This window comes from Ursus arctos, unplaced genomic scaffold, assembly GCF_023065955.2.
Source record: "Ursus arctos isolate Adak ecotype North America unplaced genomic scaffold, UrsArc2.0 scaffold_5, whole genome shotgun sequence".
In the NCBI taxonomy this organism is placed as follows: domain Eukaryota; kingdom Metazoa; phylum Chordata; class Mammalia; order Carnivora; family Ursidae; genus Ursus; species Ursus arctos.
In genome coordinates this window covers 62,842,552-62,862,856 of record NW_026623067.1, presented here as the reverse complement: position 1 = coordinate 62,862,856, position 20,305 = coordinate 62,842,552, and the positions used below count along the sequence as shown (strand labels likewise).

The 20,305-nt window shown below is 42.6% G+C and overlaps 1 protein-coding gene across 1 annotated transcript in view; it reads right to left on the bottom strand.

Annotated features, from left to right (window-relative positions):
• The window catches only part of JMY (junction mediating and regulatory protein, p53 cofactor), a 91,528-nt gene extending 77,276 nt beyond the window's left edge, over positions 1 to 14,252 (bottom strand). Inside the window, exon 1 of the mRNA XM_026498732.4 lies at positions 12,606 to 14,252. Within this exon, the coding sequence (XP_026354517.1) occupies positions 12,606 to 13,646 (1,041 nt within the window). The 5' untranslated portion in view covers positions 13,647 to 14,252. The remainder of the gene's footprint in view (positions 1 to 12,605) is intronic.
• Between the last annotated feature and the right edge of the window lie 6,053 nt (positions 14,253 to 20,305).

Genomic DNA, 20,305 nt, shown 5'->3' with positions numbered 1-20,305 from the left:
AATTTGAGGCATTAGAAAACAGTAGCAAGAAAATCCATCTTTGTCTCCTAGGAGCTATAATACATTTTAAAGGGCAGGAGTTGTTCAAAAAGACAAAAACACAGGGCAGCAGTTATGGATGATACGAGCCAGATGTAACATAAGGCCTCTTTGATATCTGGATTTCTGAGAGAAATTCCTCTGACAGGGGTCAGAAATAACTTTCTATGAGGGGGCACTTAATCTGGCCCTGGAAAGAGGGGTAGACAAAAAAAGGAAGACATTAGAGGGTGGTATCCTGTATACTGGAGCATGGGTATCGTGAGTTCAGCAAATAATGGGTAAAAGAGCTTGGCTAGAATAATGAAAGGTTCATGTAGAGACGAAAGAGTTAAGACTGGCAGGCTAACCAAAATATGGATGGCTCTGAAGGCCAGGAATTTGGGCTCTGTCTACAGGACTACGGTAAGCAATGGAAGAGTACAGTATGTTCTGTGTGTATATTTAGTTCTTTAGTTCTAAAATCAATATTTAATATTTCTGAATCGGTATGCATTTGCAAATCAATGTGTACATATAACAGTGTTTCTTTTTCCACACTAAAGAAAACCTGTCTTAAAATCAAATGTGTCATAATCAATGGCTTCTTAAAACAAACAAACACCAGATCTGGAAGAAATGAGTAACAGTTCTGGGAACTGAGGGGAGTGAGGCTTTTTAGGGAAATAGCAAAGACTCAAATTAAAGGCACTGCTCCACAGAGATCCACACTACCAAGTCAGGGATGGCAGGTGAGAGGATGCACTGTGGATAAATGGAATGAACAGAAGTTTGGCACAGCATCCAGATGCAAGTGAAAGTTGGAAATGCTGGACTTAGAACTCTAGGATGAGAGATGACCACAGGGCAGGAGAGTAAAACTCCACTTAATATCTTAAGACTCCAGGGGCACACACCCAAACATGCACAGACATCAAACACCAGTTTTAAAAATAACCTATTCACACACTACATGAGAAACTGACAAAAACCAATAATTTATGAAGACTCAAAAACTTTATCTCCAAAAACCCTGATCTGTGACAACAGTGATGTGCTGTAATCTTCCCTTTACCAATTTATTCCATTGTACTTTGTAAGGTGGCTACTTGATTCTAAAGATATTGCAGTATATCCATCCTGTTGTACTTTTCAAGTCACTAAGTTAGAAAAGAGGTTTAGGAGTATCTCCAGAAAAAAAAAACATTTGCAGGGGTGTCTGGGTACCTCAGCCAGTTAAGCATCTGCCTTTGGCTCAGGTCATGATCTCAGGATCCTGGGATCAAGCCTCACATCAGGCTCCCCGGCAGGGAGCTTGCCTCTCCCTCTCCCTCTGCCCCTCCCCCAGCTCATGCTCCCTCAGGAGCACACATGTGTGTGCTCTCTCTCTCAAATGGATGAATAAAATCCTTCAAAATAAATAAATAAATTTTTTAAAAAACCAACATATGGGGACACCAGGTGGCTCAACTGGTTGAGCACCCAACACTTGATCTCAGCTCAGGTCTTCATCTCAGGTTCGTTGAGTTCAAGCCCCATGTTGGACTCCATGCTAGGGACAGAGCCTACTTAAGGAAAAAAAAAAAATCAATATACGAAAATACCTCGATGGTCCTCATAAGAAATAATTCTGGATACTCTGAAAAACATACTAAATAAGTAACGGTGGAGAGAAAAGTCAATTATAGGTAGTTCTCAGTTAATAAACTTGTTGTACCTTAAAGGCATATATATTTTTTTCCCATAAAGACAATATTTTATGTGGCGGTTGGACTTCTATCCACACAACCCACTATAAAATGACTACCCAAAATAGAGGTAAATTTGTACGAGTATAATGAAAAATATTATGACACAACATTTTATAAGAACAAGTATTAAAATACTGGTCAGAAATACCTGCACTTAAAAAATAAAGACAGTTCGGGATGCCTGGGTGGCTCAGTTGGTTAAACGCCTGCCTTCAGCTCAGGTCATGATCCCAGGGTTCTGGGATCAGGCCGCACTGGGCTCCTTGCTCAGCAGGGAGTCTGCCTCTCCCTCTGCCCTTCCCCCTGCTTGTGCTCTCTCTGTTAAATAAGTAAAATCTTAAAAAAAAAAAAATACAGTTCAATTAGAATGAACAGAATTTGTAGTGAACCTTAAGGAAAGGGGCTGTTTTGTTTTCTACAATATGCCTAGCACCTGGCACAAAAACAATACGCTGTATAAGTGACTGATGAAGAGCCTGAAAGGCCTGTAAGGACTTCCAGAGGTTAATCCTTACTATTTTCTTAAACAACTACTTCAGCAGGAATATCCACAAATGTGTGATCAGGGTTGTCTGGGATGCTTACAAACATAAGGGAAGGGGAGTACAGAAAAAATGGGAGAGCTACAGAAAAAGCTGACTTTATTTATTTTTTAAAGATTTTATTTATTATTTATTCGACAGAGATTGAGACAGCCAGCGAAAGAGGGAACACAAGCAGGGGGAGTGGGAGAGGAAGAAGCAGGCTCCCAGCAGAGGAGCCTGATGTGGGGCTCGATCCCATAACGCCGGGATCACGCCCTGAGCTGAAGGCAGACGCTTAACCGCTGTGCCACCCAGGGGCCCCGAAAAAGCTGACTTTAAAAAGAACCACCCTGTCCTGTGAAGTCGGCCAAAATAGTAATATTCACATGAAGCAGCAATAAGGGGCTTGGGAATCATGGACTAGGGTGTTTCTACTGAAGACACATTAAGAGGCTTAAAACAAACTCACACTTTTCTTGCTGTTTTGACGTTTTGATTTAGAAATATTTTACCTGTGTGGCATTAGCTTTCCTTAAAACCAACCTGGTTTGCAGTAGAAACAAATTTGGGTCTAAGAGGAATCCAGCAGTATCAGTTTGCTTCAGGAAAAAGTCAAGAATATGATAATAGCTGGTATTTATTGAGGGTTTCTAGTACCAGGTCTTCTGCTAGACATTCTACACACATTCTCTGTTACTGTTCCTAACAACCGTATGATGTAGGTCTAACTAATATGCCAGTTAAGTTGCCTAAAGTTAGGTAGAGGGTGAAAGGAAGAAGTAAGGTATGAATGCTCAGCAGCCTAACTCAAGCTCTTAACCCCTGCCCACTATGTCCCTACTCACAACCAGTCTACTATTTTTCCCCTTACAGGAAACATGCCAATCTGTCGAGTCTAGGAAGACAAATTACAATGAAATACTTCACAGGAAAAGGGAAAACTGAAAAAGATTAAGTGGGGAGTCGTGCCGTCAGACAAGATGAAAAGAGAATGAAATTATAACTCAATTTTGGAATTCCTTCCAGTTTTCATTTAGCAAACCCACGAACATGCTGAATACTTGAGGTAAGAAAATCTAAGAAAGTCTATTTGTCTAATTCTAATTCATTTATGTAATCTCCATCAAGATACATAAAATGGTCTTATCTGAAATTTTAGGTCCCACAAGGCTCAATGTATAAAATAAAACCTGCTCAAGAGCCAACTCCAAGGCCCTCCACCGAGCCAGAAACTTTCTAACACATGATTTACAAAAGCAATCATCTACACAGGCTTCATTGTAGGCTGGCATACAATTTCCTTTTATTTAAATAAGGTTATCCATTCCCACTCACTTTTCAAGTTTAAATATTGCTAAAGTTAATTCTCACTCCCTTTCTCTCTTTTTTTTAAGATTTCATTATTTTTAAGTAACCTCTACACCCAACGTGGGGCTCAAACTCACAATCCCGAGATCAAGAATTGTGTATGCTCTGTGACTGAGCCAGCCAGGCACCTCTCATCCCCTTTCTCTCTTAATCCTTCTTGTCATAACCTTTTCATTTTCATTTAGCAACCCCAATACCAAAATTCACATCACCTAATATAGAAGAAAAAAGAGAGGCAGGATTTCCAACAAAAAATAAAGAGAAGCTAACACAGTTAACTGCCCTCCTCCCCTAACCAGAAAAAATTAGGCAATGAGATAATTATTTAGTATTTTTAAGGGGAAAGGGAGTATAATATTCACTGTTCAGTGTTATGGATGAATTACTTAAACGAGAATGAATAGTGGATGATGGAGGTAGATTTCAGGTCTCAGTTTAGACTATACCGAATTCTACAGCTCTACCATGGAGGGGGGAAAAAGCATTAGAAATTATTTTGGGGAGAAAATAAAATACACATGTGAAAACTTAAGGAAAATTATCATAACGTCTAAACCAATTCACCCTTAGCAAACTTATATAGATTTTACAACAGAATATTTAAGTTATCAGTATAACATTTGTTCTTCCTGTGGTTTAGAAAAATTCTTGATTTTTTTTAAGAGAAAGAGCAAGCATGACGGGGGATGTAGGCGGGGCGGGAGGGGGGACGGAGAGAGAAAATCTCAAGCAGGCTCCACACCCAGCGTGAGCCCCAACATGGGGCTGGATCTCACGACCCTGACAGATCATGACCCAAGCCAAAATCAAGAGTCAGATGCTTAACCAACTGAGCCACCCAGGCGCCCCTATAAATGATTCTTTTAAGAAAGACATGCATTGGGGCACCTGGGTGGCTCAGTGGGTTAAGTGTCTGCCTTCAGTTCAGGTCATGATCCCAGAACCCTGGATCGAGCCCCACTGTCAGGCTCCCTGCTCAGTGGGGATTCTGCTTCTCCCTCTCCCTTTGCCCCTCCCCCCGTTCCTTCTCTCTCTCTCTCTTAAATAAAATCTTAAAAAAAAAAGAAAAAAAAAAGACCTGCATCCTGTCTCACATTAGAGTTTCATGTATCATACATGTACAAATCCTTTAGGATTACCATGTTCTCTAATTACAGACACACTGTTAATTACAGTATATGTACATACAGTATACATGCATAATCAAGGTTTTCCAAAAACAACCAGCAACCAGACACTGTTAATGTTTTTGTTCGGTGATGATACACTGACCAAGTATTTCAGTTTGCCAGTGTTTATCAGTTAGCTTCTCTCCCTGTCTACAGGAAAGAAGATGGTCCAATGATTAAGAAAGCAGGACAGAAGCAGTTAGGCTTGGATTTATAAGCCAGATACTTTATCTTACGCAAATTCATCTGATCTCTTTGAACCTGTTTCCTCTACTGTAAAATCCCTACCTCTTAGTTTGATATGAAGATTAACATTAAGAGTTCGCATTTACCAAGTGTTTGCGGGGTACACAGCACTGTTCTAAGTACTGACACAAAACCTATTTTTAAAGGCAGCAGTATTCTCTCACTTTGCAGGAGTAGCAGCCAAGGAAGTAAGACAATTAGGTAGGCCCATATTCACGAAGCTATCAGGTAGAGGAGCCAAGACTCAAAACTCAAACATTACCTCTCAACTAACACCTACATCCTGAGATAATTTAAAGACCTCAGCACAGTGCTTGAGCCACAGGAAGCATTCAATAAAGGTTACTTTGATGACTGAAAATTTAAAACCTCAAATATTTCACTACACACAGGTCTCTCTAGTCATGGCCCCATTGGCGTCAGTAAAGAGGAGACAGACTCACCCAGATAAGAAGGTGAAGAGGAAGAAAGGCTTAAAGAAATAATTTTATTAACTAAACATCTGCTTTGTAAATATAACTTCAAGTTATCAAATGGAAAAGTAGTTTTAATACTGGAAACCATAGGGAAATGTACCAAAGCCTGGGGGGAAAGCGGGGGGAGGGGGGGGACACCCTGGAGAACAAGTAATGAACAAAGTGTGGTCAAGAAAACAAATATAAGAACAGGAGGAAACACTTCTGCCCTCTTCTAATGCCCTCTGCAGCCAAAAATGATTTAGGGCTTTTTCAAAGCCTTACAAAACTCTAGCAAAATTAGAAGTGCTGCGACTTAAACAGTCTGAACAGTCAGCTTACATCAAGGAGACCTAAACCTGAATACGAGCACATAAAACAAGTGGCTCAGGTCCCAACACTTGCCATACTGTGCCTGTAAACTACCCTGAGGATCCTTAACCTCTAACCTTGATCCTACCTCAGGCACTGAGACCAAGGACCTTAAGTGACAGTCTTAAGGTCGACCTACCAGAATCAGAATTAGGACAAAAATAGATTTTACAGAGCCACATTCAACAAATTTTCTTTTCCCTAAGCACTTATGATAGTCAGTGTAGTTAGAACTTCTTAAAAAATACCATGCCTCAAAAAACAAAAACAAAAAAACCCTGCCTCAACTAATTCCTAGCAGCAGGCCAATTTGATAACCAATTGTATTTAAAAATTCTTCTGGAGAAAATGACCATTTTTCTCTATCACTGTAATCTCCTTATGCTTATGAATGCAATAATATTTGTTGAATAAATTAAGCCCCCAGCCACCACCCTCAAACCCTAAAGTTAAAAATAAAACTCCACATCATTAAGTGAACTTCATACATTTATCCTTAAAACCATTCTCCTCTATCCCATCAGGCCTATTTTTATTTCACAGCCTATACTACAAAACCTTCACTTCAGTATGAAAAGAGTCTATCATAAGCAATTATAACCATATAAAATTCAAAATTCAAGGACAAGCATGGGGCATCTGGGTGGCTCAGTCGGTTGCGTGTCAGACGCTTGATTTTGGCTTGGGTCCTGTTTTGGGGTCATGGTATGGAGCCTCACAGCTGGGTACTCAGCAGAGTCTGCTTGGGATTCTCTTCCTCTCCGCCTGCCCCTCCACCCCCCCCACTCTCTCTTTCTAAAATAAATAAATAGAATCCTTAAAAAAAATCAAAAATTAATAAAAATAAACCCAAGGACAAGCATAAAAGGGCAATTTTCCACATTTTAGAAAATTCATGAAATTTTCCAGCTTTTTGCCAAATGAATCCTTCTCTACCTTTGTGGAGCTTTAATAACTTACTCTGTGTTAAGACTACTTAGTATTAACAGTCTACTACAAGAAGCTTGAAAGGCCAAATGAACTTCACTACCTCTATAAAAAAAAAAAATAGCATCAGGAACTATTAGTCTTCATTACATTCTCTTAGCCTTGCAACTTAAATTTTTTCCCAGCAACAACTGAGGAAACTGGGCAGAGTAAGGGGGAGCAGATCTGGCCTATTAGAGAGTTGAAAAGAGCCCCAGGAAACTTTCCATTACAAAAAGTAAGCACACAGGCTTTTAACCATCAACGGAAGGCTACCTTTTGCTTTCAATTCCCACTTCCAGCAATATTTCACAGTCAATGAAAGGTGAAATAAAACAGCAATGGAGAACAGTGAGAGACTGATTAAAGTTACATGTGAAGCTCTGGAGAGTGAAGATTGCTAATTCAAACATAACAACTGTTAAGTTTGACAAACAAAACGACCCATTCACCTTCTCTGTTCTACCTCCCTCCTGTCCCCCCCCCCAACCCCTGAACTCACATTGGTCAAGTGTTTGTCCAAATTGGCCTTGTTTAGCAAGGAGGAAACATGCCTGATTTCAAGTCTGAAATATCTGGTGGATGGGGCATCATGTGATGTTTAACAGCAAGCAGAGAAAGCACCACATAAATCAGTGCTATCCTGCCTCCAGCCTCCATGTTTCTGCATTACAGATGCACTAACCTAAAAGGATATATTCATCTTTTTTCCTATACATCTCTCTTTTCAGTGACGTGAAAAATGGCCAAGTTTATTTGGGCACAGGAATGAAGAAAACGATTAGTATCTAAGTCATTGTTTTCACGGCCTCTACCTTTCAAGTCTTTCATCGTAACTTTCAAGAATCCTACAAAGTTCACTTAGCTTCATTATTCCTTAACTGTGTATGCACTATTTTTATGGGAATATACAGACATAACAGCTCTCTCAGCTGCAACTACATTACGTACTTCCCGAGTCTGCTTCTACTACTTACACTTAATCATGGGTCAAGGCATGCTGTCCCAATCAAAGGCCAGCATCCTACGGTTCCGAAAAGATCATGATTTCTCATAATATATATAGTTGAGATATCAGTGTACTCCTGAGTTTTATAACTAATTTTAGTTTTTCAGAAAAATTACAAAAGTCATAACTGGTTGGAGAGATGGTAAGCATTCTTTCTAGAGCTCCCTGCCCCTTACGTTCAATAACCTCAGAAGGCAGGAGTTATTTACAGCTGAGTCATTTTAAGACACAAAGGATCTTGAATCTTAAGATATCCTTTAAGTATCTTCCCAATTTCCCTGTTTTAAAAAGGTTAACTAAGCAGGTCACAGAAGTGCTGAGTTCTATTTGGAAGCCAGGTCTTTCTGACTCCAAACACTAGGCAGACTCTTGTCTACAGCATGCTTTACATGGCTACTTAGAAAAACACGTGCTGCTCTCAATGCTTTTTTGTTTATTTGTTTTACTAGCAGTAAGTTAAAATCAACTGGGAAGAAGTTAACTGAGCAACTGTATAAACATAATCTCTTCTCCAAAGAGAATACTATTTTAGATCTTAATCAAGCCTACCATCATAGTTAAGGTTTACTACCTAAAGGACCACAACTATTTTAACAAGAGTTGTCCTTATACAGAAACCACTATTTACAAAATCCAGGTCATCAAAGGTAAGTAAGCCATGGTATGGGTCACCCATACACTATAATATGATCCTCAGCTCTGACCAACAACTAAGACTCTTGCTGAAACCATCCCAAGAGCCCTGGTGGCACCTGATTCATTCACGGATTGGGTGCCTGCTATATAAATAGCACTCCTTACAGCACATTCTTGTGAAAGTCCAAAACAAACCTCCCATGTAATAAATTTCAAATTTCATTTAAGATTAAGGTCCTAAGTAGCACATAACCTTACAATTCCTGTTACCTAAAAATTTTTCATTAGTGGGGCACCTGGGTGGCTCGTCGGTTAAGCATCTAATTCGTGGTTTCAGCTCAGGTAATAATCTCATGGGTTGTGGGATCCAGCCCCTGTTGTCAGGCTCCTCGCTCAATAGGATAGGCTTGCAAGATTCTCTCCTTCTGCCCCCCCACCACTCTCAAAATAAATCAATCCTTAAAACTAAAATTTTCTCATTAGTATTACATAAATTATAGCTTCTCACAAACTTTCATTTCCAGTCAACTGACCAAATTTTGAATCATTAACAAAAAAGTTTAGCAGAAAACTTAGTATTTTATTCTTCAATTTCTCACAAAACAAAGATATAGAAGTACTTCTTATAACCCTATACATAAGTGTATTCTAAAACTTAAACTCCAACAGAAGTATGCCCAAAGCTTAGAAAGCAAATGATTTACAGTTATGGTTTTAAAGCTCTTTCTGAAGAACACCTTAAGGAATTTGATAAAAGCCTCTCTCCAAAAATGCAAGTATGTCTATGCATACAAAACTTAGCATGCTACTTTACAACACCCCATTAAAATCCTTCTATAGCTCCCCTCAATTTATAGGGAATTCACCAACCCCAGATAAAGACCCCTTATTTAGAAAGTTATTTACAGTTTTAAAGATTTTTACTGAGTTTCTAAGTAGCATGGTCCCTTATGTGGAATTTACATTTATCAACTTATAAAATTTTATTTACCCACAGCTTTAAATCAAAAAGACCCTTCTTCCAAATCCTTTGAGTTCTTGTAATACTAAAAAGCAACAACAACAAAAACAAGAACACCTCTGGTGTCCTTGGTCCACAAATACTAAGAGTGCTCACAAGATGTGTGGCCCTGAACTAGGGATGGCAAAGAGAATTTCAAGATACTGTCAAGGCCAGTGACCTTGAGAAGTTTACAGTCCAGTTGTACAGTCTGTTCTACTAAAAAAAACAAAAAACAAAAACAAAACAGAAAAACCCCACCTCCTTTCCACAACTTACTGACCATTTCGAACAAAAACAGGTGTGGCCTTTAAGCTGAAGCCTTAAATAGATTAAAAAAAAAAAAAAAAAAGGAATACTGGAGGAAAAAAAAAGAGCAGAAAATAGATTCAGAGAAATTAAAGAAGGAAAAACATAACCAAAAGTCTAAATTTTCTAAGTAACATACAGCTAAGAGTGTGTTTGATTTACCAGATATACCTGGCTTGACATCTTTAGAATCACTCCCACAAGTTAAGTCAACTGCGGAACTGGGAACAAAAAACCCATTAAATTAGATGTAATTAAATTTAATAAAATCATTAGTACAAAAATGACACAATTTCAATATTTTACCTAAAAAAGTTACTGCAAACTATTAATATAGTAAAAAATTTTAAGCAGCTAAGAAAAAACAAAAAAAACATGGCTGCCATGTTCTTACACTACCATTATCATGCCCACAGCAGAAGTCAACTAATGAATCACACCACCCTTTCTCCCTACTGAGCTTCATTTCTTTCAATATAAACTTCCAGTAGATATCAGGGTGAGCATTATAACTGAATCTATTTGTTGTCTTGATAATTATTTGTCAAATACTGTTCAAATCAATTAAATGAAGCACCAAAAATTTATATATTTAATGTCCAATGAATTTATAATTTCATTTGAGTTGTCTTCCAGAATACAAAATACTCTTTAAAACTTTAAATTTCTCTTTGTTAAAGAGGATGTAACATCATGGTTAATATAACCTTAATTAGGAAAAGATAATCTTTTTAAAAAATGTAACTCTCCACCCCCATGAAAAAGTTCCAGAAAACCGTAATTAATTAATTATATTTTACGGCAAATCTCATTTTTGCACCTATTTGAATGAATGAAACCAGACAAAATTACTTTTTCGAATACCAATAAAATTAAAACTGAATGAGTCTACATCATTTAGAGCTATAAGAAACATAAAGTTTAGGGGCGCCTGGAATTGAGCCCCGTCAGGCTCCCTGCTCATCACGGAATCTGCTTTTTGCCTCTGCCCACCAGCTCATGTGGACTCTTACTAATAAATAAACATCTTAAAAAAAAAAATACGAAGTTTAACAAAAAAGTAAGACAAATAACTATTAACTTTGTTCACACAGTTTAAAAGAAATACAGGCCAATATTAACAAAACTCTAAAGAGAATGTATGTGACCATTTATCACTTCCTTCCAAAAAGAATTAAGGTAGAACGCAGATTTCAGAAGTAGATGATAAAGAGGGAAATAGGGGTGCCTGGGTGGCTCAGACGGTTAAGCATGTGCCTTCTGCTCAAATCATAATCCCAGAGTTCGGGGATCGAGCCCCGTGGTGCTCCCTGCTCAGTGGGGAGCCTGCTTCTCCCTCTCCCTCTCCCCCCCCCATGCACACATAGGTGCTCCCTCTCAAATAAATAAAAATCTTAAAAAAAAAAAAAAAAAAGAGGGAAATAAAAACATCCCTAGAATTCTAGAATCGCATTACCAAGGTGGGTGATGCTTAGCACAAAGTAAACTAACAGGAAGGAGTAAAAACCTGGACTAGGAAGTTGTATGAGAGCACTGTGGGTTAAGTGAGAAAAAAACTTCCTCAAGCCCCAAAGCAAGCAATGAAAAATACATACAATTCCATGTGGAAACCAGGAGGTACCAGCTTCCTAGCCTTAACAGCAGGATTCGGGTAATTTTATAAACACAGGCAAGGTTAACAGATGACAACACAATGTCAGGAATATAAACACCATAAAAAGGGGCATTTCCTCACGCCACCTTTAACCTCAACTGGTACTAATACTAAAAATAATAGCTTTGAGGAAATATCTGTTAGTGCCCATTAGGAAAACTAAAGTGTATCTTTTTTTTCTTAATTTTTTTTTTTAAATAATCTCTACACCCAACATGGGGCTCAAATTCACAACCCCAAGATCAAGAGTTGCACAGTTTACTGACTGAGCCAGCCAGGTGACCCAAAAAACTAAAGTATATTTTAAAATACTTTAGTACAGTTCTTTCAGCAGAAGCTGTTCGGTAGGCCTGACCTCAAATTATGTATATCCTACAAATCACAGATCTCCTCATATAAACACATGAAGACCTTTCCCATTACTTCCTGTAATTTTAAGTGTAAGACAGTTTGAAAAAGCTTTGTACTACTTTTACAAGTACAAAAGTATAATAAACATTCCTGCCCAAGACCTTTTTTTCTCCCTAAAACAGGAGTTAAACATCTGCCAGCTATAAAGACTGGAGACTATGCATAAACCTTTAAAAATACATTCTCATAGTGCTTTTTCATTTGGATAGGCCACTCATTATGAATTTTAAAATTTGCCTAAGTTGCCAAACTACAAATGGAGACTAAAAAAAGGCCAACTGTATTCCCTACAACCAACTATTCTGAGTAAATGTAGAGGACATCAGAAAGTAGGGTTAATATCCGAGCAGTTATTGGTGGAAAGAGAGGCAAAAGAGAAACGAATGCTCAGTGTATATTTATTGGTCGCCTTTTTTCGGAATGGCTTTAATCCTACTCGCTGCACTGAATAGTAAACACACCACTTATTACACAGAACCTACTTGATAAATGGGAAGAGGAAATCTAAAGACTTAACAAAGTTCCTTCAGAGGGCCATTAAGAAAAGCCACGGTTTTCCCACCATTGAAAGGAATTAAGGGGTTCCTTGGTAAGGAACCCATCTTCTTCCTCTTCTCTTGTCCAGAAGAAAAAGTCTCCCAAATGCTCACAGCCAGGCTCCAGCCTCCGGCAGTGAGAAGCCAAACGCAAAGACTGGAGCCCAGACTAGGTTCTTACCTCCTGGATGCGCTTCCTGGCCCGCTGAAGCACTTCTTCATAGCCCTTCTGCCGCAGCTCGCTAAGGCTTTCGTAATACTCCTCGGGATCATCGGTCTCAGTGAAAAGTACCTGGGAGAGGATCTTCCAGCCGCAGGTGTCCAGGCCATGGCCCAGGTAAACCTGGAGCTGGTAACACAGAGTGTCGATCTCCTGCTCGGTCATCTCTGGGGCGCCCCCGAACAGCACGGTCCACATGCCAGAGGGCTCCTCGGGGAATACAGGCAGGCACTGCTCCAGCTGCGAGTTCACAGAACACAGCTGCTGGTGCACAGCACGCAGATCCTGGAAGGAGAAGAGTCCGGCCCAGCTACACTCCTCGGCCGGGGACTCCAGCTCGGCGGTGGAAGGCGGTTGCTCTGCGTCCGAGAGCGCCAGGGACGCCGGGGCCACCTCGTCCTCCCTCACCATTTCCAGCACCTCTATCTCCTCGGAGACCGCCCCGCAAGCGCTCACTACTCGCACGGAGGACACCGGGGCCTCCCTGGGAGCCGGCAGGGCTGCTGCTGCAGCGGCCCCCGCCACATCTTTGCCTTCAGATCCCCTTCGGACCGGGCTGGTCTTGGCCCGCACTGGGCTCCTGAGGGGGCTCTCCGCCCCCTTGCCAGCGGGACATCGCAGCAGCGGGTCCCCTCGAAGGCCGCGCGCGCTCCGCGGAGAGCCGCCCTCCGCCCAGGCCGGGCTCCTCCGGGGCCCGGGGCTTCTACCCAGAGTCGCAGAGGCAATGGCCTCGGGCCGGCCCTTGCCCGCTGGGCTGCCTGGCCCGCGGGTCCCGTCGGACGCGGGTGCTCCGGGATCAGCGCCCCCTCGTGCCCCTGCCTGCTCCCGGGAGCCGCTCCTCTGCCTCTGGGCCGTCCGGTTGTGGCAGGTTATGGCAAACTTGCCCTCAATCTCGTTCCAGGCCACAATGAAGACGAACTTGTGCTTCTCGCGCTCGTCGAACACATGGGGCCGCACGGCCACCCAGTCCGACTCGAGCGTCTCCTCCAGCGCGAACGACATAGTGGCTCCGGTGCCAGGCCGCGGGGGAGGCGACGCTGGCCCTGCCCGCCCGAAGACTCACCGGCTGGCTGCACCGCGCCCCCCGCTCACCCTCGCTGGGCGCCTTCGGCCATCTTAGCGCGCCGGCCGGCTCTCCCAGCTTGCTCGCCCGGCCCTCCTCACTTGAACCCGCCGCGCTCCTTTGTGGTGCGGCTCGCCGGAAAGACAATACGCGTCCACGGAGCAGGTAGTTCACATGGTCACGTGCAGCTGGATCTGTTTACAAGCCCGGTGCTGCGGTAGCGCCTCGCGCCTGTCCCCGCCGCCCCCAGCGCGAGGCCGCGGTGCGGCGTCTGCGGCTCTCTGAAGGTGAGGAGCGGGTCCCGCGGGGCCGGGCAGGCCGGTAGGCTGTAGGGGCCGGGGATGTGTGCGTCTCCGCCGCTCACCCAGGCCGATCTCCCCGCCCCACCTCCTTCTCCTCCTCTTCCCGACCGCCCGGAGCCGGCCTGACGGATAGAAACGCGTCTCATAAACTCTGAACCTCAGTATCGCCACAATGTTGCCATTTGGCTGCTGACGTAGACTGCTCCACGAGGGACGTAAACACGGGCACGTGCCGCACGCTGGTGACGCGGCGGCGGCGGCGCGCACACCCAGCCCGCGCGCGCCAGCACCGCCTCTCCCCGTCCCCCGCCCCCTCCCGCGAGCGGCCGCGCGCCGGACTCCTTCCTTCCGCACACCCTCTTCTCCATCGGCTGGAGCAGGCTCTCCGCAGGCTGCGAGTCCCGAAGACGGTGAGTGTGGTACGTGTGTCTTGCGGGACAAGTGACCCCTGAGCCTCGGGGAAAAAAAGTGTAGGAACTGAGATTTTTTCGAACTCTAGTCATTCAAAGGGACCCTGAAATGTAAACGTGCCTCCTTTCGCCCGGGGAGAGTCGGTATAGGTAACCCCTACATTCAGAAAGTGCTCTGTAACATTACACGAACTATGTGCTAAACTTGATTGGGATGCCCCAGACTGTTGAATTCTCCTCAAACACCTTTGAGACACAATTTAAGATATGAAAGGGATGTGTCTGAAGACAGCCCGGTAGAACTCCAAAACAAAATTAAATCAAGTGAAAATTCGGTCATGTCCTAAGAGTATGAATGTTTACATTTCAGTTCAGTGGCGCTTTATTGCCTCAGGTTTCATCATTGTGTACTGTTCTGGGAACCTCGTTTTGAAGTCACTGGCTTAAGCCCTTTTGCAGTTGTATTCAATTATCAGAGATCCCAGAATGCACATAGAAAAAAAATCACGTAAATCTGAAGAATTCTCCTATTTATACTGAACTGTGATGAAACACATTTTTTAAATTGCCTGGTGAATCTTACAATCTAGCTTATATTATTGGCGTTCTTTTTCCTATTAGCTCCCAATTCATAGTATAGGGATTCTGCATCCAAAGTAAAATACAATGGGAATTACTCTTTTACTTTTATCCGTATTTCTCAAATTATACAAAACCATTTGGATTAAAGGTGCATTGTCAGCTACACCTTACTTCAGTACTCAGACATCGGAATAAATAGCCAAAAATTTTCGCCCTATCGCTCAGATGGACACTGTCGACCTGTAGATCTGCTTGGACCAGAAAAAAAAATTGCTTTGAGCAGAATGAGCAAAAAGATAAAAGGACAGGTTTTTTAACTTTTTTTTTTACAATTCTTTATGTGGAACCACAAATTTTCAAAGCTTGTAACTGAACTTGTGCCAACTCTCAAATGCAAATCAGAGATAAAACTTTTGAAATCTGTATCACCAGCTAAGCAAATGATAGCATATCATGGAAAACTTAGCTGTCTTTTCTGCTAAAAAGGTACTGCTAAAAGTTTTTCTGATAAAAAAGTGGTGACATGATCATTAGCTCTCTTTTTGTAATACATTATAGATAACTTTGAATACCAAGAATGAGCACTAAAAGAATATGTTTATAGGAAATACTTTCACTTCCTGCCCCAAAAAAATTGTTTCATGGTCACACGGGTTTTAAGTATTTTTCCCCAAAGACTCTGATCGCTGTGTTTTGTCAAAAGGGTTGTTCCATGTTTCTCGTTCCCTCTTAGTAATTGTTATCCTAGAAATGAAAAGAAACAAACCAAAATTCCTGTGGCATGTTACTGTCGTACTCTACAATTCTTTATCTAGGTATGTATCTGATTGTCAGGCAAGATCTCTGAGTGTAAAAATTACTCCCTAGGAATAAGTAACACCACAGAAAACCAAATACACCTTACCGGCTTTGAAAAGGCTTCAAAATAATTTTCTGTGTGAATTTTTCTTCAGCTATTAAGGATTGCTAGGTAATCTGGGAAATGCTTTAGCTCTTTAGGCCTCTTAATAAAAACTGTAACCATTTACATAGCAGTTTTCAAATTACGTAGGATTTTCCTGCACATATTTATTTTATCCTCACAACAATCGTATAATGTACTTATGAAAGGAATAAGTCTTTAATTTTACATGTGAGAAAACAGCAGTTCTGATTCCTCAGTCACACATCCCAGGACTGGGAATGGAATAGAATGCCTGGAGTTCGGGGGCCTAATGGATGCATCAGTCCCAATTAGATTCTCCCAGAAGCAGACACTGTAAAGAAGTTTATGAGGGGTTAACACCTGTAAAAGAAAGAAGGGCAGAAGCGGGAATGGGCAGACTATGCCAATAGGGAGCTCCAGAGCAAAGATTTTTCCTTAAAGAAGTTCCTCCATTGAGTAGAAATGATTAGGCCTTGCCCAGTCATTGAGTGCGGACCGCTCTGAGAAAAGCATAGGATGATAACCTAAAGTTGACTCTGAAGACACAAACAGCTGGAGACTCAGCTAATCACATTCCTTGCAGATGTGGAATGAATCCTTTTTTTTTTTTTTAAGATTTATTTATTTATTTTAGAGAGAAAGCATGAGTGGCAGGGATGGAGGGAGAGGGAGAAAGAGTCTCAACCGGACTCCACGCTGAGCCCGGAGACTGATGTGGGGCTGATCCCATGACCCTGAGATCACAACCTGAGCCAAAACCAAGAGTCAGACCCTTAACTGACTGTACCAGCCAGGCACCCCAGAGCAAGTCCTTTCTTAAAGGATGATCTGATTGCCGCATCTCCACCTCTGCCACAGTTTACCTTATGTGTTCCTTGGATCCACTTCATAACATATTGGGGGAGCAGCTCCTCCAGGGCTCTGGTCGGCCCCTCTTCCTGAGGGGAGACTTAGAAGAGGGAGGTGAAGAGACAAACTGTAGCCTCCACTGCTATGGTCAGTCTCATGGCCCAAACTGGTACTCATCATCTCTCTCCTCCTTTGTCTGTTCTAAAGTCCCTCACTCTGCTGACTTTAGTGGCTTACATGGTAGTGGTTCCCAGACTCTCATTCCTGAGGAGTTTGAACTCCTGGTGACCTTACCCATGTATAGCCTCCATTACTGCATCATTACATTTGTCACAATTAGGCAAGAGCGTACCAAGAGGCATCCAGTGGGCCACCAGAGTTCAATGCACATTCTTCCCTGCTCCCATCATGGAACACAGCCCTGCCTCCTCCTGCTGATCAGTGTTAATTACCCCCGACAAGGTGGTGATTCCTCTCCTTGCCTGCTACTTTCTGGCCACAAAGAGCCCAAAGTGTCCAAGTGGCAGCTGTAGCTTACAGGTCAATGAGATCTTTGCTATCTCATGACAAGAACATACCCATTTTGAAGATCAGGGCCTCTGACCTTACAGAATTCATTTGGTCACTCAAAATGGTGGTGAGGCCACTCCTGCTTTCATTCCTTGGTTCTTGGACCCATGTATTCTTCCCCTTGGGGACAGAGTTCTACATGAAGTTCTGTAATTCAGTGTTTATACATGTTTTGAAGGGTGGTACCCCCATCATTGCAGGCTGTTGCCTCTGAGCTGGTGCTACAGCTGTCCTTCAGCATGCTATGCTAACACTCCATTTAGCCAGCAGTTTCTGGATGACACACTATATGACATGACCAGTGGATCTGTAAAATGAGTTCCCTGATTAGATACTATATTGTTTCACGTCTGTAGATCAGGCATTCTGTAAGTGGCTTGATCATGCTGGCAGGAAAGGCAAACCCATATCCAGATTAAGTTTCTATTCCTACGAGAAAAACTGCTGCCTCTTCCAGGATGAAAATGGTCCATTTGCTGTCAAGTGACCAGTTAGTCTCCTTAGGGAATAGTGCCATGCTGGTGGCTCAGTGTTGGTGTCTGTTGCTGGTAGGTTGATCACTCAAAGCAGGCAATCACTAGATTGGCCTTCATAAGTGGAAGTCATGTTTTTTGACCCATGCAAAGCCTCCACCTCTTTCACTGTGATCATGTCATCTGTCTGCCTCTCATGCCAGTGAATGGCAACCAGTCAAGTTACTTTGTCTGCTTGGTCATTTGGTTCCCAGACCACTGGATGCTTTCTGATGGGTATTAAAATACAATATAACAATCTTCACACCTTGTTCGCACTCTCATATGTCTGTCTACATGTCTCTTTTCCAGACTTCCTCATCTCTGATATTTGAATTTTTCGCCCTCCAGGACCCAGACCATTCCCCATTGGCCAGAGCCTGTATATGTCTTGACTTTAGGCCACTTTCCCTTTCCTATGAAGCAGATGACCAGATGCGTCTCCTGAAGCTCTGCACATTGGGAAGATATATCTTTCACAAATTGTCTCATCACTATTTTTCACAGCCACGCTGAATAAGTTATATAATGCAGACAGCATCCACTTTTGGTTTTCACCTAATAACAAATCAACCCATCCATAAAGCAAGCTGTCAGGGGGAGGGGGCGGTTCCTCCTTCTTCAGCTGATTGAGTGGGGGAGGTCTATATGGTCACTGATAATAAGCTCAGAAGGGACACTGCTACATAGTGGATGCCATGATAGGACACAGTAGGTGCCATGAGGTGCAGTGTCATTTCTTCCTGTTCATACTCAGTCTCAGATGTACCATTTCCACCTTATGATGGATTGCTACTGGGCTCATCTTACTTTATGACTTATTCCCGACAGATGATGGACAGTTCCAGACTTTTGGTTGCTTGGTATCCCAAAGTCGAGCGTTCCAGCTCTGTCAAAGCGCCTTAGCATGCTGGGAGCTGTTTCAAAGAAGGTGCATAATACTCTGCTGCAGATAGTGTAACCTTGCTCCATAACCCCAGGAGCCTGAGTTGTGATTCTTCCCCTGGGACTGGTCATAAACTTCACACCATCTCCTTTTCTACCATTAACATCTCAAATACCATGGAGTGTGCCGAGATCATTTGTGCTAAACAGGAGGGCTACTTGCTAGGACTGTTGTCTCCAAAGCCCAAGAAGGCCTAACAGTCGGGGCACCTGGGTGGCTCAGTCAGTTAAGCGTCTGCCTTCAGCTCAGGTCATGATCCCAGAGTCCTAGGATCGAGCCCCACATCAAGCTCTCCACTCAGGAGGGAGTCTGCTTCTCCCTCTGACCCTTCCCCCTCTCATGCTCTCTCTCTCACTCTTTCTGTCTCTCAAATAAATAAATAAAATCTGGGGTGGGGGGAAAAAAAGAAGGCCTAACAGTCATTGTACTTCATTGTAATATGTGGATGCATGATACAGCAATTTGCCCTTTACTTTGAAGGGAATGCCCTGGTGTTACCTGACTATGGGGCATGCAGAAACTTTACTAAGTTGGCAAGTACCTGAATTTTTGTAGAGTCTGTCTCCCTCCCTTTGGAGTACATGTATCTTACCAATTCTCCAGCACACTAGTACGCTCTTACTGATTCATCTGCCAGATCATCACGATGTCATCAATGTAAAGAATCAGTAGGATATTCTGTGATATATCCAGATGGTCCAGATGTCTTCAGGCTACATTATGACAAATGGTGGGAAAGTTAACACAGCCCTGAAACAAACTGTTTCTCATCTTTCCTGACTAGGATAGAAGAGTATACATCCACCAACCCAATGGCTGCATACTACATACCAGAGACCATATTATCTGCCCTCACAAAGAAACTATATCTGTTTGGGCAGCTGTGATCAGGGCTATTTCTTGGTCAAGCTAGCAATAGTCTCCAGGATCCATCTGGTTTCTGCAAGGATCCCACCAGCAAATTAAACAGAGATATGCTAGGGACCACCATGACTGCATCTTTAAGAGTGGCACTAATCTCTGCCATTGCTCTCCAGGGTTACACTGTTTTTGATTCACTACCTTGGTGGGAGGGGGGCAGTTTTAGAGGGTTCCTGCTTGGCCTTCCATGCTGCAGCTCTCACCAACAGGTCCAATGTGTGAGTTACTCCAATCACCACATATGCCAATCCCAATTATATATCGGAGGACTAGGAAAATGAGTACCAGCTGAGTTCACAGACCAAGTGGACCCAGACTTTGGCTAAGACGCTATCACCTGGCCCTTGTGTATATGTCCTCACTGTAATACAGAGCCTGTGATAAGTTTGGGTCATTGATAGCAGTGCCAACTTGGACCCTGTCTCTAACAGTGCTTGAAATATCTGAATGTTTTCCTTTCCCCAGTGAACAGTCACCCAAGTACATGGCCTAGATCTCTTCGGGAAGCAATGAGGAAATCGTTATGTATTACAGGGCCCTTCTTCCTCAGATCCAGTTATCTCATCAGTCAATGAGTACCA